Source organism: Hippopotamus amphibius, chromosome 1 (assembly GCF_030028045.1).
Source record: "Hippopotamus amphibius kiboko isolate mHipAmp2 chromosome 1, mHipAmp2.hap2, whole genome shotgun sequence".
Taxonomy (NCBI): Eukaryota; Metazoa; Chordata; class Mammalia; order Artiodactyla; family Hippopotamidae; genus Hippopotamus; species Hippopotamus amphibius.
In genome coordinates this window covers 203,933,774-203,951,212 of record NC_080186.1, presented here as the reverse complement: position 1 = coordinate 203,951,212, position 17,439 = coordinate 203,933,774, and the positions used below count along the sequence as shown (strand labels likewise).

Sequence of the window (17,439 nt, the reverse complement as noted above, 5' to 3'; positions counted from 1 at the left end):
CAAGGCTACATCTAAAGTCATAGAACCCAGAACCTAGGTCTCCACTTCTCATGCTGATTCCTCTTATAATCATTTTTATTGTATTGATATTGTATAGATTGCTCTTAGTTAACAAGAATGAGTTTATTTCTGTAAAATTAATTATAAATGTCTATCTCTAAATGTCGCTCTGTAACACACGTTTTTCCATGTGTGTATTCAAGAATAGAAGAGAATCATGTAGTAAGGCACATACACAACTTGATAGCTCATCCATGAAATGTACAATGAAAGAGAACTTCTAAATGTGATTCCAAATGTACTTCTTAATGTCACAAATCACTATAAAATTCAGTCTTTCAGAAAAAGAACTTCAAAAAATTTTTTAAATATTAGAAAATTTATTTTAATTTTAGAAAAATTAAGTTTAGATTACTATAACTTTTAAATTTATGTGCTCTTGAAATACTAGGAACTTGGACACATCACAGAGAGAAGGAATTAGCACCTGCAAGTGAAACTATACCTGGTTAAGTTTGGTTTGAAATTTATATATCTAACTCTCAAATTCTATAAAAGAAATCCATAGCTTAATGAATTATTAAATGAAACAATAATTTGTATTAAAAATTCCTTTAAGCCTTCAGTAATTTAGAGCTCTAGAAACAATTCTTATCCAGAATGGCTTAAGAGTTTAACTATAGTCTTTATTTTTAAAAATTTTTGGCCATGCTGCATGGCTTGCAAGATCTCAGTTCCCTGACCAGAGACTGAACCCAGGCCATGGGCCACAGCAGTGAAAGTGCCAAATCCTAACCACTAGACCACCAGGGAATTCCCTAACTGTAGTCTTAATAGTGTTTGCATGTATGATGAGTTACTGATATGATCAAGATTCAAATAAATCTCCAAACAAGTTTACAAAAAAGAAAAAAACAAAACACTTTTATTTTCCACAAGGAAGAGCAATAGGAAAAATTAAATCATTTCCCACATAATGTTTTCTTAAAACAGCCTACAAGGACATATTCAGCACCAAATAAAAAAGAAGAAAAAAAGAGAGAAATTACAAACAGCCACAAAATCTATAAAGCAAACATTTAATATTGCACTTCGTTTTGCTAACATTTTGGATTTTACTTTTCCTAATTGAAAAATCAGGAATCTATCTTGAATACTGGAATACAACTGTGAACCTCACATCTTATATCAAGAATTGACCAATATTGAGAAAGGAGTAATGCCTCTAAGTACGAAAGTAAAGGAATACTTTAATGGGGAAAATAAAACTTTATTTGATAAAGTTTTATATATTTAAAATTTTATCACATTTTATTTTGTGACCCAGTGCCAATTATCAGAATATTGGTCATTCTTTCCTCATGTGTTACTTATAAGAGTATATGGTGATCGGTATTCCAATGCTATGCATATCAACAATTGTTCCCTAGTCAGTCAGACATAAGAAGAGAGAAAAGAAAAGGGATTTTCTGACAGCTCCCCCCCCACAAACAAAAATAAAACCACCAAATGCCCTTTATGCCAAATATTCCATTAGCTTCTTTTGAGGGGGACATTCACAAAATGATTTAACAACAATAAAAAAATATTTCACCCCCATTTCCTTATTATCTAGTTATTAGTTTGCTACGGGAGCCCAAACCCTTTAACCGAATCACTTAAAACGCGATTCATTTTTACATGGGCTTTCTTCACCCTGTCAGCATTTTTCAAACATGAATTGTCTTCCATGTTTTCTTAAAGGCCACTTATGGAAAAGCCTATTTGTTTTGTATGAAGCTTTAAGACAGTATTTAACCAGGTCAAGCACCAAGCCAGAGTTACTATTATTTTCAGCCACTTTATTAACTGTGGGATTAAATGGCAGGATAGATGTAAGACCCATTTCACGCATATGTTGCAACACCAGAGATGCAGATTTTCATTAAAAAACAGAGCTGAATTCCTTCTAAAATAAGACAATCAGTATACTTGGTACCTTGGAAAATGCAGTTTTCAGTGTCTTCATGAATGCTGGTACATTTATGAGCCAACTGTAAATTATCTTTAACATAAGCTATAATTTACTGATGTGATCATTCTTCATAACTATATATACTCAAAGTGAATGATTTCTTATGTTTAGCACAATCTTCTTTAGTTAATGGAAAAAAATACTTCATTAAAAAAACCACAAAAATATAAAAGTTATTATTCCAGCACATATTCTAGTAATTTTGAAGTTACACACTTTTAGAATAAACTTGGGTTTTCAAGCTCTGTCAAGCTTCAGCAGGATAGGAAACGTATAAATTGAGCTCTCTAATCATAATCTGAACATATATATTCCTGCTCACGAAAATACTCTGCACCAAATTTCCAACATATGTGTTTTGGAGGTATTTCAGTAACTCTGTATAAAAATAAATGCACTTTCTCCTCCTTTCCAGTGACTGGAAAACTTCCATACTTTCAAAAATAATAATAAAAAATAACAATTTTTAAGAGCAACAGCCCTTAACTCTTTGCTGGTGCCTGCCATACTGCCTTTCTTTACTCCATTCTTAGCTCTGCTAGTTTCTTCTTATATGTAATGATAAAAAGGGAATGTGGGTGGGTTATCACTTTTGTGTATGTCCCTTTTCCAAATTTCCCTCTCCAAAAAGCCAACCAAACAAACAAAAAAATAACTCAACAGTGCAACAAAACACAAATAGCATTCCAACAGTTTGGCAAGTGATGCGTTCACCTGAGATTAAGTGATTTTAGGCAGTCAGTAACAAGATGCTGCTTTGCTGTAATAGTAGAAAGGCAACAAATTCTTAAAAGAAACCAAGAAGGTATAGAATCTTGACAAAGTCTCTTATTAGCTTCCTCCTCTTATCTCTTTTCCCACATATCTGTTGCGTATCTACTACAGTAGGCTGCAAAACATACAGCAAGAAGGATTGGCTTGAAGGCATTTGATGTTTGTAAATAAATCCACAATAGGATCCAAGCTGAAGAGGTGATACATGGTCAGCCTAGTAGGACAATTCTGAGCATGTGCATACGCAGGTAAAGTCCAGGCTATATTAAATTAAAAAAAAATGTCAGTGCGTTTTTTTCATGTTAAAGTTTTTTTCAAAGCTTTCTTTTGTTCCTTGTTGTGCTTACCACAAACAAGTTTTAAAAGAGTATCAAGAGTCTGGCATAAATGGAAAAAAAAAAAAAAAGCTGTAGTGACATCGAACCGCACAATGTAAGCATTGAGCATGTGCAAATTTTCAAATCAAAAGAAGGAAATCATCCCTCTTTACAACGTGGTGTCTTCACACACATGACCATAGGCTAAGAAGACTGCTCTTAGTATGTGCCAATTTTAAAGGAGAAAAGCTTAGATCTTCAAGCATGTTGGAGCAGTCCCAGAATGTTGCTGGAGGCTTCTAAAGCATGATCACTGGTTGTTTCATGTATTTGCCATTTTTCTGGGCAAAAGCAATTCCACTTCCTCTGAAAACGTGTCTCCAAGATACTTCTCTGTCTTCAGCCGGGAAGGGAAGAGATACAGTTCAGAACCCACATCAACTTGATTTAACCAAGTATTCCTTCAACGAGAGGGGCAGGATGGTCTATCATCTGCTGACTGATCAGGATTTGGATCAATCTAGAAAGAAAAGAGAAAAAAAGAAACAACAAACCAAAGTTAATTGATGAGGTTTAGTAAGAATGCAGCAAATAGGCTAATATTTTGGGTCCTGGTTGAGAAATGTAAGCAGAAAAAACACACAGAGCTTGTATGGGGAAGAAAGGGTATTAGTGTCATCTATAAAGTGCGTGCTATACAATTACTAGATTAACAATTAAATTTATAAAGGTATTTTGAAATAGTTTTATTTAACAAAAGCTAATGGTAAGATTTTATCAGAGAACAGAGTTTTACTCAGTACTTAAGACCCAAATATACAATGGCCAGCATTTTCATAGCAATGATTTTCTTCTGTAAAGTATTCATTTCATCCTGTTACAAAAAAGTCAACTCATCTCTTCCCTAGGATTTTGGTAGAATGTAGTTGTGTAAACAATGTTCTTGGTGCTTATATGAGGTAATAATTCATGGGTGTAAAGCCCCAAGGAGGGCCTAGGAATACAGTGTGTGTATCAAGAAATAGGCATGGTGAACCCAAAATGCTTCCCACCCAACTTGCCTCTTTCTATAGTGACTTTCATATGCACATAGGTTTAATAAAAGTGAATATATTTCAGTTGTCTCTCAGGTATAAACAGACTGGGCACAGGAAGGCAAATTGTTGGGTTTAATACATTTCTTTTACTGAAAGATCTTTCGAACAAGACCCATTTATAACACTTGCATTTAAATGTGGGACAATCCAAAGTGCTTTAGAAACTTTAGGTACAACACATTTTTGAAGAAAAAAGGCCAAATTAATTTTTCTTTCTTTTAATGACTATCTTTTAAAGAAAAAAAAAAATAAAAAACTTAATACAATTAGGAACTCCCCCACCCCCCATGTGGCTAGATGTTAAATGATTAAATCACACCCTTAACCAATTTAGGGTTTTAAAAGTTTTAAAATCTCTTAATTATCTTTAATTTATTAAAAAAAAAAAAAGGAGGTAGATTTTATGACAAATTGCTTCAAAGTGGATGCTTAGATTGCCATTCTTTTAAAATGCCTGTTATACAGCTAGGAAGCCTCAGATCAAATCTTTTTTTTTTTTTTAATAAATTTATTTTATTGGCCGTGTTGGGTCTTTTTTGCTGTGCATGGGCTTTCTTTTAGTTGCGGTGAGTGGGGGCTACTCTTCGTTGTGGTGTGCGGGCTCTTCATTGCCGTGGCTTTTCTTGTTGTGGAGCACAGGCTCTAGGCGCGTGGGCTTCAGTAGTTGCAGCACATGGGCTCAACAGTTGTGGCTCACAGGCTCTAAAGCGCAGGCTCAATAGTTGTGGCGCATGGGCTTAGTTGCTCCACAGCATGTGGGATATTCCTGGAGCAGGGATCTAACCTGTGTCCCCTGCAGTGGCAGGCAGATTCTTAACCACTGCGCCACCTAGGAAGCCCTCAGATCAAATCTTAATAAGCAAGAAGACATAAGTGTCAGAATAAAACATAGTGACAATATTTCTAACAAGTGGGAGGACATTTTAGCATCTAATGAAAAATTTTTGAATTGAAATAGTGGGATAGAAAAAATTATGTCCAATCAACAATTTGCAGAGAACAGAACAGACTTTGAACATCCTATAATCAATGAATAAAGTCGATTTCATATTAATCACATCCAAAGGAAAGTTGACTGTTCTAATTGCGGTATTAAGGGATAAAAATAAATAAAAGCAATTTGTTGAAGAGTGAAACAATCCTTTTATGTCTTTCTTGGAAGTAATATTTCACTGTAAAATAGCTGTCTAAACTACAGCAACCAAAAAGAAAAAGCTGATTCTGGTGATTTACAAAATTATTTGGTATTATATTGGTTATCAAGGCCAACTCTAGTCTCTTACAATGTGTATTATGTATATATACATTCTGAAGTATTCTGAAATTGCTAGATTTCCCACCTCCTTTTCTTTCCTTGCACATATTTTTCTTCCTACCCGTAACATTCTACATTTTGAGAATACTTACTCTTCCAGAATCAGTTTAACAGTTACCTTCCTAGGGAAGCCCCTCCTGTTTCTCAAGACCCAATAACCCGCTCCTCAAATGAACTGTGCATTCCTATCAGATTGTTATGTAATATTTTGCTTCTAAGTTTGTTTTTCTCACTAGTCTGTATGCTTCTCCCAAGTAAGGGCCATGTTTTATTCATGTAAGTGCTTAGTTACTTGAGATGAATAAAAATAATCTAACAGTGTAGGAATGCTGTGTAAGATCTTACTGCAAATGTTATCTTCCTCTATGACTGAGAATTTAAAATAAGAAAATTAAATTGGAAAAAGATGATGAGTAAGATAAATTCTAGCTATTTAATCAATGATTGCAAAATGCCAGTTCTATAGATGCTTTAAAATAGGAATTATTCCTTTAACTGACATTTTGCAAGCTTGAGCTTAGATCATTATCTTTATTTCCCTGACAATAAAGGATACCAGTCCTACCTCTGGTTCAAACTCAGTAAATATGGACAACCTTAATCTAACTTTTAATCTATTGTTCAAAATTATTTATCTCTTACCATGATAATCAAAACCTAAGTGTATTTTTAAAAAGTCTGCAATACTGTTTACTAAGAGAGTCAGCCCATTTTGTACTGAAGGATTTGATGCTTACCTCTGAATAAAGAGGTGGAGGCAAGAAACGAAACTCCTGAATATATGCAAACAGTGGTCCTTGAAGTGCTCTCTCAAAGTCATCACAAGCACTCGCTGGTGCAAGATTATTCCGCCTTTGTTCCTCTGTTACCACTTCTGCATAGCTGGGTGGTGCTGAAGGAAAAAGATACACGCAATTCGAACAGCATGTTCTTATGCATGTCAAAATACACAGAATAGAAGGTATTAAAAAGGAATGTCAAAGTAAATTAATAATAATTTGTCTTGTGATCAAAATTAGGGGATATATATGTTTTAAACCTAATATTAAGGGCACATCTACTCTCTTCAAGTATAAACAAACTTTATCTAATCATAAAATATCAGAAGCAAAATTACGTTCTTGAAAATAAAAGATTAAGCTTAAATATGCATTATCAAATTATTACCTTCAGGTCTTTCGGGTAGGGATAAACCAAGCCAGTTCATGTTCATGCTACACTGACTGCTTACACTTGAGGTTCTGCTACCAAATGGATGTAGAGGAATGGTACCAATGACAAGTGGCAAATTAAGAAATAAATCCATAGCTCCAGGAATATCCACATATACCTAAACAATGAAAGGAGATATTAGGTTTGGAATGCCAAGTACTATTTCCTTTTCAAAGATGAATAAGCCAATCCAATGTTATCTGAGGCCCTCATTTACTTCATTTTTTAACTTATTTATATATGATATACTTGAAAAATTTCTCCATTATGTACATTATTACATGGTACATTTACCCCAGGTAAAATTTGTAATTATATTCCAAACTACATAAAGAATTACATATATCATATATGGAATAAAAAAAATCAAATCCTGGATATTAAGACAACATGATACCCTTATGACTTTAAAACTTAAAAAAAACAAAACACCCCAAACCCTTAAACCTATACATACCATTAGTGAATATTCCACACGGATTATACTACAGTCGAGGATAGAGGGAGAAACTGGTGGAATTTTCAGCAATTTGCCATTCCATGTCTCTGTCTTTCCAGACGATAAGGATTCCCCACGCAAGTTAGCCACAAGCTGTTTGACTTCCTTCATTTTCCCTTTGGCATAGAAGGCCTGTGTTTGGTAAATGGCTGCCTTTGGCACCACCATTCGGGAAGAGCAGTTCTCAATCTCAGCAAATATCTGAATTGATTCACCTACAGTAAAAAGAAATTGTATCTACTGTTAAAAACGAACAAACCAACCAACCAACCTCAAAACAAATGTAGACTCTCAGACCAAAGTCTGAAAGTTCAATGAACTATATAGATAAAAAGCTATCCTAAGAGTGGCAAGTAACTTACAGTTATAAAAATAAGCTACTCATTTACAGTAGCTATTTAAATAAGAAGACTGCATTCTAATTTATGAAAGGCAACTGGATAAGCACAATTTATGACATTTTACCAAAGAATACTATATCATGTTTGCATTTAGTAGAAATAATGTAAATTTATAAACAAAAGCTAAGTGAAAAATGATTGTTTTTTGTGGGAATCCACCTCATACATACCTGGCGTATAGCCCTTCCTTTCGATTTTGGCACTTAAGGATATTGGGCCTGAGGTACAGAACCAGCAACAAAGAGTCTTTTCTTTTGTGCCTGCTTGGGGTGACTATAACAAATAAATTTAGAGAAAAAGATCAATGTATGAATTGAGACTAACAGAATGTTTTAAAATACAATCCTAAATTCTTGAAGAATTTAACATTAAGAGCAGTGTTGCTTTTTTTCTCTGTATCCAAATATACTCTTCCACTAACCAATGGCTTCTGATTTATACTAGTATTTTTGTTTTTACACAAGTTCCCATTCAATTAAAGAAAAAAGTGTATAGAGTTTAACACCATATTTCATAAACATAGTTTTAGCCCACACTATTGACATACACAGTAATTAAAAACCAACCAAAAAAACAAACAGGACAAAAAAACCCTTTCCACATTCCATTTAAACTGCATTAAAAAAAAAAAAGGCAGTTTGCAAAGCAACTTGGTTATAATACCAAATGATATCTTTCTTTGAGAATATAAAGCTCAGCATGTAAAAAAAAGAAAACTGCTCATTTTTAAGATTAATTTTAGTTGCATAAAGATGTTACTGTTTAAACCAAGTAAAGTTTTTGAAGTCAGATCTGAATCTTGAGAAAAAATGCAATTAAAAAAGATTTCCTTTAAAACAGATTTTAAGTTTTTTCATTAAAATAATAATCTCCCCATCATTTGACAACTATCCCTATATTGGAATAATGCAATGCAGTACAAATTTTAGATTATGATACTTTCAAGTTAAGTGATATTGGTATAATAATAATTGATACTACTGTTCCTTTTCTACTAAAATTATCCAGGGAACAGGTCTATTTTTTTTATTGCTGTTATCTTCTGAGTAAAAGATATTTCATACCAAGACACTTGTCTTACTTTAGAAATCTGAAGTTACAATATCAGAAAATATAAGCATATTCTGCATTAATTTGTGCGCTTTTAACTGTATTTTTTGAAAATAATATTTATGCAATTTTAAAATGTTACTATTTAAAAATTATGAGAATGTATATGTAGTTTAGATGATTATTCTTTAATATTTATATGCCAAAAACAAAGAATGAAGAATTCAGTTAATTCTTACCAGTAATGAAGGAGTGTTGATATCTATATGCTCAAAGACTGTAAATTCCTTCTTTAATTTTACTGGTAGAAGCCAAGGCCTGTGCAATTCGGCTTTCACCCAATAGCGCACACTGCCATGTCGGCCTTCGAATGAGGTAGCAAGTGGTCTGTGCAGAATATAAAGGTCAATATATTAATCTTACACCTCTTTTTAATAATTATACAGTAGGTCAGCACAGAAGTATTTATAATATTGTATGTTTATACATCAATGAGGTATCAAAGGCATAATTTATGTTTCCAAAGGGATAAGTCATGGGGGAAAAAAAACCTCTGTTTCCAAATAATAATAGATAATTGTTAAATATTATAGAAATTTGGTTAAAAAAGCCAGAAGAATACAATCTCTTTAAACTAAGAAGAGGCTACTTTTAATGCTGGTGGCAAAATTACAAAAATCTGGAAATGAACAATTCTTGAAAAGGTCAAGACTTCAGTTTAAGTTAAGAATGGTTTAACTATTTCTATTTTGAAATCCTGGACACTGGTTAAACATTCAGACCAAACTCCCTATGGTGCTCCATTTTTCATTAGCTAAGAGTTATTATTATCTCTTATTATAACAATTAAAAAGATCTAGAAAAGGCCAGGAATAGTCGTTACAGTTTCAAAACTTTCTCACATTTCATTAAGTCCACTGAAACTCTAAAAAAATGCTTTTACATATCCTGGTTTACTTATGTTCTAACTCTTTCTGGCCATGTTTTCTAATTACACTACAGACTTAAAAAGAAATCTTCTGTTGACCTGTATCAAGAGAAACAGAATTTTTTTTAACTCTCCCATATTTTATTTTAGTGAATTTAGTCTCTTTTTCATAATCTCATTAGAAAAATACACAAGGTTCATTTATTTACATGGTAGAGTGCTAGCTTTTCATGAGGGGTAGCGTTTTTTTCTTCTTTTAAATATAATGTTAGATGTAGGTCTTTTTTTTTTTTTTTGTGGCTGCATTGGGTCTTTGTTGCTGTGCACAGGCTTTGTCTAGGTGTGGTGAGTGCGGGCTATTCTTTGTTGTGGTGCATGGCTTCTCTTGTTGCGGTGCACGGGCTTCACTAGTTGCGGCACACGGGCTTAGCTTAGTTGCTCTGCAGCATGTGGGATCTTCCCCGACCAGGGCTCGAACCTGTGTCCCCTGCATTGGCAGGCTGATTCTTAACCACTGTGCCACCAGGGAAGTCCGAGTAGTGGTGTTTTACCTTTTGTTTTGCATTTCAGACTTCTGCATTAACTTGTATAGCACAGAGAAATAAAATGCAGGATCTGTGCTAGTCTTCTAGAGTTTATTTTAAATGACTTCGGTTTATTGATAGAATTTAAAAAAAAATATTACCTCCATCCTTTGGAAATATTCAGACCCAACTGTATTAGTGCTACTGTATTCACAGACTTAAAATACTTCCCTCAGAAAGTAATTAGGGAATTATAATAAAAAAATCATGTTCTTAAGCAATATGATAAATAGGATACTCTGCAAAAGACCCTTTATGAACTCTATCTACATATAACAAGTACTAGAATTAAAAAAAAATACAGAATTATGTACATTTGGCACTTCATAAGTGTTTATATAAGTTTATCTTTCAGAACAAATAGTACAAGTGCCATTTTGAATATTTTAATATCTGTTAAGGCATTATTCAAAAAATTGCTTTCTGTATAATTTCCTCTAACAATTTGTTATTACATTAAGAATATACTACTTTCCTTCTTCCTTTCATACTAGATTCCAAGCCCTATATTAAGGTATCTCTGATGGATGTTTCCTTTTGAGTCCAGGTCATAATACCTCTTGTATGACCTCCTCAATAGCTTTTTGCACAGAAGCTAATGAATTCATATCAGAAAACCACATCACATCTAAAGTTAGGATATTCCGAATTATTTTGACCTTCTTAGCTTACTGCTGTTGGTTAGCATCAGTAGAAAAGACAGATCACTGGATTTTTATAAACTACTAATTGAGAGACTTATGTTCTTTTTTTGCCAATGCTGATGATAAACTATTAAGCGCTTACTATTTAACTAGCACCTTCTGATTCACTCACTTTAAATGAAATACTATTCAAGTTTTAAAAACCATATAAATCCTGAGGCAGAGTAGTAAGAATTGAGCTTTGCTTTCTACAATTTTGCCACTCTCGATTAAAAACTAGCATCTTTTTTGAATATATTGTTTTCCTCTAGGCAAGTTTCAATAATGAAAAGGGTTTTTTTTTAAAAACTAAAAATATTTAAATTTCGAATGTTTCATTCTAAAAGAATGCCTGCTACAAAATACTTACGTCTGTGGAAGCTCGAAGCTGAATGCATATTCATGCCTTCCTGAATGAATAGTGTTGAAGCCTTCTTCGGAATTATCATCATCTACAACAAACAGAAAAAGCAAGCAAAAAACATGTTAGTAAACCTTTACACTCCCTTCGTGGTGGCAGAACTTTAAAGATGTTCACATAATAATTAAGGCCACAAACTTTGGAGTGTGAGAAATCTGAGTTCTAATTCCAACTTCACCACCACCTCTGGATAAAATAAAAACCCTGTCTTCAGTTGCTTCATCTGTAGAATGGGGATAATGAATATTTACACCCCACAGGTGGTTTTTCAATGGAAAATAACTTAAACTGTAAAGCATCTACATCTAACATAATACAGGCTCAAAAAAGATTCAGATCTCAAATCTTGTACTAAGGTGTTACCTTTGTCTTCAACCATTTACTTAAATTTATCCTATTAAGACTATATTTAAAAAGAAAACTGTTTAAACCTTTTAAAATATGTCAGTTTTGATACAGCAGATCTGAATGTTAAAACTCTAAAACCATTAGAAAACTGTCAAATAGATGTTTCAGTTAATAAAAAAAGGTCAGTGATTTTAATGTCAGTTTCATAGCTAAAAATAAAAATTCTTATTGAACCTAAAATTATGACAACCTGTCTGTCCTAGCAACAACAAAAAATTCGCATGTATAAAAAAACATACCTTAGACTTAAAAGGTGCCTGCTTAATGGGAAACAAGTCACACACCCTTAAAAAAATGAAGACTAAGTTGTTTCCCATTGCTAGCAAAAACGGGATGACCTTTCATTTTACAACCAATTTCTTTTGGTTAAGTAGGTTATTTCTCAAAGTGTCTCCAAAATAAATATAACGAAATGTGGGAGGGGTTTCTGGATTCTTAGAATAATTTTCTAAAGCGTTCTGACTAGGTGATTTACTTACATAAATGTCTCCTAACGCAGTTTTCTCGGAGGAGAAACCTTTATCATTAACCAGGAGACTATCAGAAACAGATACTATCATTTAACTTTCTCTCACCAAAGTAACGCACACACACACAAAAACCGTGATGCTTCCCTTCCACCGAAGAAGAAAAGATAAAAAGCGCCTATACGTGGGTACTTTTATTCAAAACCCACCACGACTTGGCTCTATTTCAGTAATATTTTCTTCTCCCTCCGTGCAAACCCTCTACGGCTTTTCAGCACCGAAAGCCCGCTGATGAGTTGTGGGCCTTATGAAATCGCTCCCCTGAAGGCGCCCAAAGTTTGCCTCCCTCTCCCTTTCTTCCCTCTCGCTCCCTTTTTGTGCCAGCTCAGCAGTCTCATTGAGGCAAGCGCCGGCGGCCGCGCCGTGGTAAACAAGTGCCGGGCTGTCAATCAAGAACTAGACCGGAGCAGGAGAGGACCGGCCTAAACCGGCGCGAGCAGATCCCAGCCGGCCCGCTCGCGCGCCGCCGCCGCCGCTCGCGCGCCCCGCTATACATACGGCATATGTCGCGCGGCGCTCGCGCTCGCGGCCGCGCAGCCAAGCCTGCTGGCAGGGGGCGGGGCGAGCGCGCTGCGGCGCTTCCGCTTTACACGCCCCAGCCGGTGACCGGTTCGATCTGGATCGGCCACCCTGACACCTTTACAGTTGCGGCGAGGGAAGCTGGGACTGGGGCGGCGGCGGCGGCGGGGGGGTGGGGACGAGGGACGCAAAAGCCTCGGGGAAACAACGAGGTGGCGGCAAGGAATACTCGCCGGGGTCCCCAGCCCACTTCGCTGTCGATGTTCATGTCACTTTCCCTTCCCCACACGGGCCACCCTTAGCGCGCTCTCTTCCCCCAAGTCAAACCAAGGCAGCAAGTCTGGTGACTGCGTAGACTGAGAAATGCGCTTTGTTCCAGCTTGGTGGAAGACAAGCGTTCACAGAAGCTGCCTGACAACTTCCACCCGAAAACCTGGAAAACAGGGTCCTGCTAACCTTGCCCACCCAACTTCCCTGTGAAGAGGACTGTCAGCTAAAAAGTTGAGCCCCTGGCCATCCGGCACCTGTAAGCCCGGCGGGAGCTTCTCCCCTCCACTCTGTTGAAACCTGAAGTCGTTCGTTTAGGGGGCTGCAAACAGGCCGAGGTGAGGGGCTACAGAACAATATGTGACTTGAGCCCAGGGCGCCTCCAGAAGCCCGGGCTGGGACGCCAGTAGGGGCGGGGTCGGCCGCTCAGGAGGGACCTTTACCGGCGCACGCCGGTTCCAAGCCTCGCCCCACCGGGCGAGCCCACTCTCCCCACCCTTCTGCGCCCAATCCAATCAGAGCTTGGCATCGCCTTAGCAACAGGCTAACAAACCCAGCTCCGCCTATCGCCGGCCGCCCGGGGCGGGGTCTCAGTTACCAGGCTAGTCTGAGAGGTCCCAGTTTTAAGTCATTGAAAGTATCCCAAGCTAAGAGCTCGTCCGTGCTAGCAGGGGTTGAGGGGTGTCTCGTGGGGGTGCGGGGCCCAGTGTTCTTTACTGTGAAATCGTGGCGCAATTAGTGAAACTGTGTTTGTCTCCATAAGTCCCCATTTTTACCCCACTGCAAACCTCAACTCCTTAAAAACCTTTGTTTCTTCTTATCCATCTTATAAAAAGCTGCCAGTCCAGGAAGGATCAAATACAAACTCATGTGTGTCCTGTTCAACAAATAGCTGGGCTGTCATTAGGCAGTAGCATTTCTTACCGCTGTCACTTCTTGGAGAGGTTAACTAGAAATTATTTCAAGATGCAAATTACCTATGTGTAACTGAAAATGTAACTAAAGAATTGATTTCATCTTAATATTTTAAAAATAATGCATTTACGCTTTAACTCAAAGCATCCTGCGTTTCTACACTTGCCTTAGTTCAATCAGCACGTCCTCATGGATGTGTATTTTTTAATTAAAAGAGGAGGTAAAAATGTGCTCTACTTTTTGAAAAATCATCAACATTTGAACTAAATACTGCATTAAAAAGGAGAAGCACAAAATTACATAACCAGTTTTAACATTATATTCTTCTTGGGCTAGGAATTAAGTCATCGCCACCACCTGACGCGTGTAACCAATCTGCTGAGAGCAGAACAAGCGCCCCTCCTCACCACCCCCCAGAACTGGTCCGAAACAGGATTGAACCGCTTCTAACAAAGGGTGGAAACTTAGAAAAACAAGCTTAGAGTCTCCTATATGTAACCATTTAAACAATAGATTGGAAATCTCAGGACCCCTTCTCCCTTTGAGAACCCTTTATCTCCCTTTTCTAACCAAAAATCAAATCCAATGAGCCGAATACTTTTCAATTCCATTTGACTGGCACGGGTTTCATTGAATGCACGTTCCAAAGTTAGGCATGATGCTCGGAAAAGAAAATTTCTGACCCTAAATGGCTTCTAAAACTGATTTTAAACATATTATAATGATAGGTGCTGTCCTTTAAAAGAGAGAATGCTTGATGTACATTTCTAAAGGAACTGGAAAGAACAGGGAAAAAACACGTGGGGTGTTGATACCATATGTCAAAATAAGCCACAGAAACCCTTTATCAAAGAACAACGATCAATTCTCTAAAGTCTTTTGGGTGTCAGCATTAAAAATGAAATACACCTATTAACCCACTTAAAAACGCTATTCCATTTCTTCATTGAAGCTTAGTTTTTAAGATCTAAGATTGCAGAGTACAAGAGAAAAATCTCACATTGGACTGCAGCTTTTAGCAATTCACTGCGAAACATATTAGTAAAATTACTGAATCAGATTTAAGCAATTTATAAGTAAGGTGGAAATGGACTGCAAGTGCGTATGGCAGACCAAGCCGGGTATAGAGGTAGTTGAATAAGTGCAGTTTGCAGTCACTTTGCAGATGCCTGCATGCATTACCGCTTAACACGATGAATGTCAAGGAGAATCCAAATCTAACTTTGCTAACCTTTATCAAACTGCTATACGTTATACTAGGATTACGTTAATTCAGAAAAATTGAAAAGGTACTTTCCCAAACAAGTCTAATAATTTCTGAATAATGTAAAAAACTTACCTCTCTCGTGTCCAATTAAAATGTCTTTATGGTTGAAATATTCTACTTCTTCAGTGTAATTCTGTGTATAGGCAGTATTGGAGCCGGCGTTTCTCGATTCGGTCCAGCGTACTTTCGCATGTCCTCTTGCATGAATTTTAAGAGATTTTACTCTGATTTCCCCAGTAACTTCTAAATTCACCCTTCCTGAGACTGTATCCCCACTAGAATACACAGGGACATTGCTGTCATTAAGACAGTCAAAGCTTATTGTCAAACTCTTTACCTTTCCCAGCACCATGTTTATAACAAAATCTATAAAAAATATACTGTAAGACAAAAAAGTCAAGATCACATATAAGATGTGATCTTCACTTAACACTGATCGATGTCTTTGCCGTGCAAAAAGCTTGCAGGCAGGATCAGTGATTCTTTACAAATAGTTCATTGAGATTTCTTAAAAAGTCAGGGCAGCACAGAGGCGGCTGCTCTGCACTCCTGCTAGTCTCAGTGGTCTCCTTACAAAGACGGGCGGCTGCAAGCTGCCAGCTCACTTTAAGAGCAGCTTTGTGAAAAACAACCCCAGTGCGCATGCGCACGCCGCGGCTGCTGTCCGCCCTCACTGCGCGCCCCCTCCCGCGCTCGGCTCGCTCCCTGGCTCGCTCGCTCGCTCGCTCGCGGGTACAGTAGGTGTACAGCCAGGGGAAGAAGACAGTGGGGTTGTCGGGAGGCTGAACCTGACTTCTCTTCATTGTGGGCTCCTATTGGTAGGCAGGCTACCGTAAACCCTCGATGTGCTAGCTGGAGTCCCTCACCGAGCACACTCTAGTAGAAAGATAATGGCCGAGGGGGCACTGGGGGACAAGGTTGGGTGGGGAGCTGTTTGCAAAGCCAAGTAAGGATAAACTGCTGAGTGACCGGCCCGAAGCGTGCGTTCCCGGCACTGCAGGGTTTTGCCCGCTGCCTGGATGGGAGGAGGAAAAAGTGATGTGTGTAGAGAGATGGGGGAAGGGGAGAAACCGGTTGGGCAAGGGCTGGTTGCGGAGCATAATCTAACGAATTTTCAAAGAAAATGTAATAAAAACCAGAGGAGAGATAATGTTCATAGACAAGAGACTTCTTGGCTTGGATTTTTTAAAACCCAGTACTTTGGAGGCAGGGGGAAATGAGCCCAGCCGAGGTCAAGTCGAGACCTTAAAAGAGAATATGGTAAGGAGCAAGGAAGAGAAGCAAGTACAATTTAATCAGTATATTTTGCTTTCTCATCAGCTGCTTTCTCTTTCATCTCTTAATTCGATAGCAACGAAGAACAACCAAGTTGTTTGCTTGATGACACCAGGGGAAAAAAAGGTTTGACCACTTCCTCGAAGGAAGAAAACGTCCTTTTTTTTGAGACACCACCTACAGCTAGATTTGCAGGGTATAACATGATCACAACTCCTGTGTCCGGAGGATTAAGAATAGGTTTCGGCCTAAAAAATACCACCTTATAAAAGGCAGCATGACATAGGGTTTTAGCTGACATAATGTTTACAACAGCATTGAAAAATCTTTGTTAGAAGTTAGTGAAACACAGAAGACGATTTTTTTAAAAGCATGATTTGTTATATAAATAGGGCTTAATTCTGTAAAACCTTAATTTGAATTTTCAGCTTTGGACTGTTCAACATAGTAATTCTCATAATACATCTATCTTAAGGACCGGTACATTTCTCTCTTTATTGTGAACGTTTTGGTAACAAATTGCAGTGCTTTTGTAAAATCACACTGGGATTCAAGACATTAACAGCATAAAATTATCTAGATTTTTTTGCATTCAATGAAATTGCTTATAGGAGAGAAATACAGAGAGAATATGAATCTGGAACTATATATACGTAACCAAATACACTTTGGAAGATTTTTGGCTGTCTGTGTCCAAACCATTTTAGATTCCTTTTTGCAGTGTATTTGGATGGGTTGAAACCATGAGTCACAATACATTGAGTTCATTGGTTTTTGCTTTTTTTTTTTATTTTTTTTATTTTTGTTTTTAAGAAACTAAGTTTTATTTAGTTGGGTTTTAGTTGAAAGGCAGTATCTTGGAGTCAAGAGCATTGTATAAATTATTTATATATAGTATAAATATGCAAACTATTTACATAGTTAATGGGCAGGGCATTTATTTCTGATAGAGCTTAGATGGTTCTG

The 17,439-nt window shown here is 36.9% G+C and overlaps 1 protein-coding gene across 3 annotated transcripts; it reads right to left on the bottom strand.

Moving 5' to 3' along the window:
* Window positions 1–896: 896 nt before the first annotated feature.
* On the bottom strand, window positions 897–15,778 carry ARRDC3 (arrestin domain containing 3). 3 transcript variants are annotated; one of them, XR_009054346.1, is made up of 8 exons: window positions 15,271–15,772; window positions 11,245–11,326; window positions 8,919–9,066; window positions 7,800–7,902; window positions 7,187–7,443; window positions 6,685–6,847; window positions 6,255–6,447; window positions 897–3,625 (listed from the first exon to the last, which is right to left on the bottom strand). XR_009054346.1 is itself a non-coding variant. In XM_057739360.1 (8 exons), exons 1-8 carry the CDS (start codon window positions 15,548–15,550, stop codon window positions 3,569–3,571), a joined length of 1,245 nt encoding a protein of 414 aa, XP_057595343.1. In that variant the 5' UTR covers window positions 15,551–15,778; the 3' UTR covers window positions 897–3,568. The 3 variants fall into 3 exon arrangements, 2 of the variants coding, with proteins under 2 accessions (XP_057595343.1, XP_057595357.1); XM_057739360.1 differs by having other exon boundaries at window positions 6,255–6,409; window positions 15,271–15,778; XM_057739374.1 differs by lacking the exons at window positions 8,919–9,066; window positions 15,271–15,772 and having other exon boundaries at window positions 6,255–6,409.
* Between the last annotated feature and the right edge of the window lie 1,661 nt (window positions 15,779–17,439).

What these genes read in the sequence shown, in the direction of transcription:
- ARRDC3 (XM_057739360.1), bottom strand. Translation starts at nt 15,550, where the DNA reads ATGGTGCTGGGAAAGGTAAAGAGTTTGACAATAAGCTTTGACTGTCTT. An exon ending in TTTAATTGGACACGAGAGAG is followed by an intron (nt 11,327 to 15,270) that starts GTAAGTTTTTTA and finishes TGTTTGTTGTAG; the next exon opens with ATGATGATAATTCCGAAGAA. An exon ending in CTCCACCTCTTTATTCAGAG is followed by an intron (nt 3,626 to 6,254) that starts GTAAGCATCAAA and finishes TTTTCTTTCTAG; the next exon opens with ATTGATCCAAATCCTGATCA.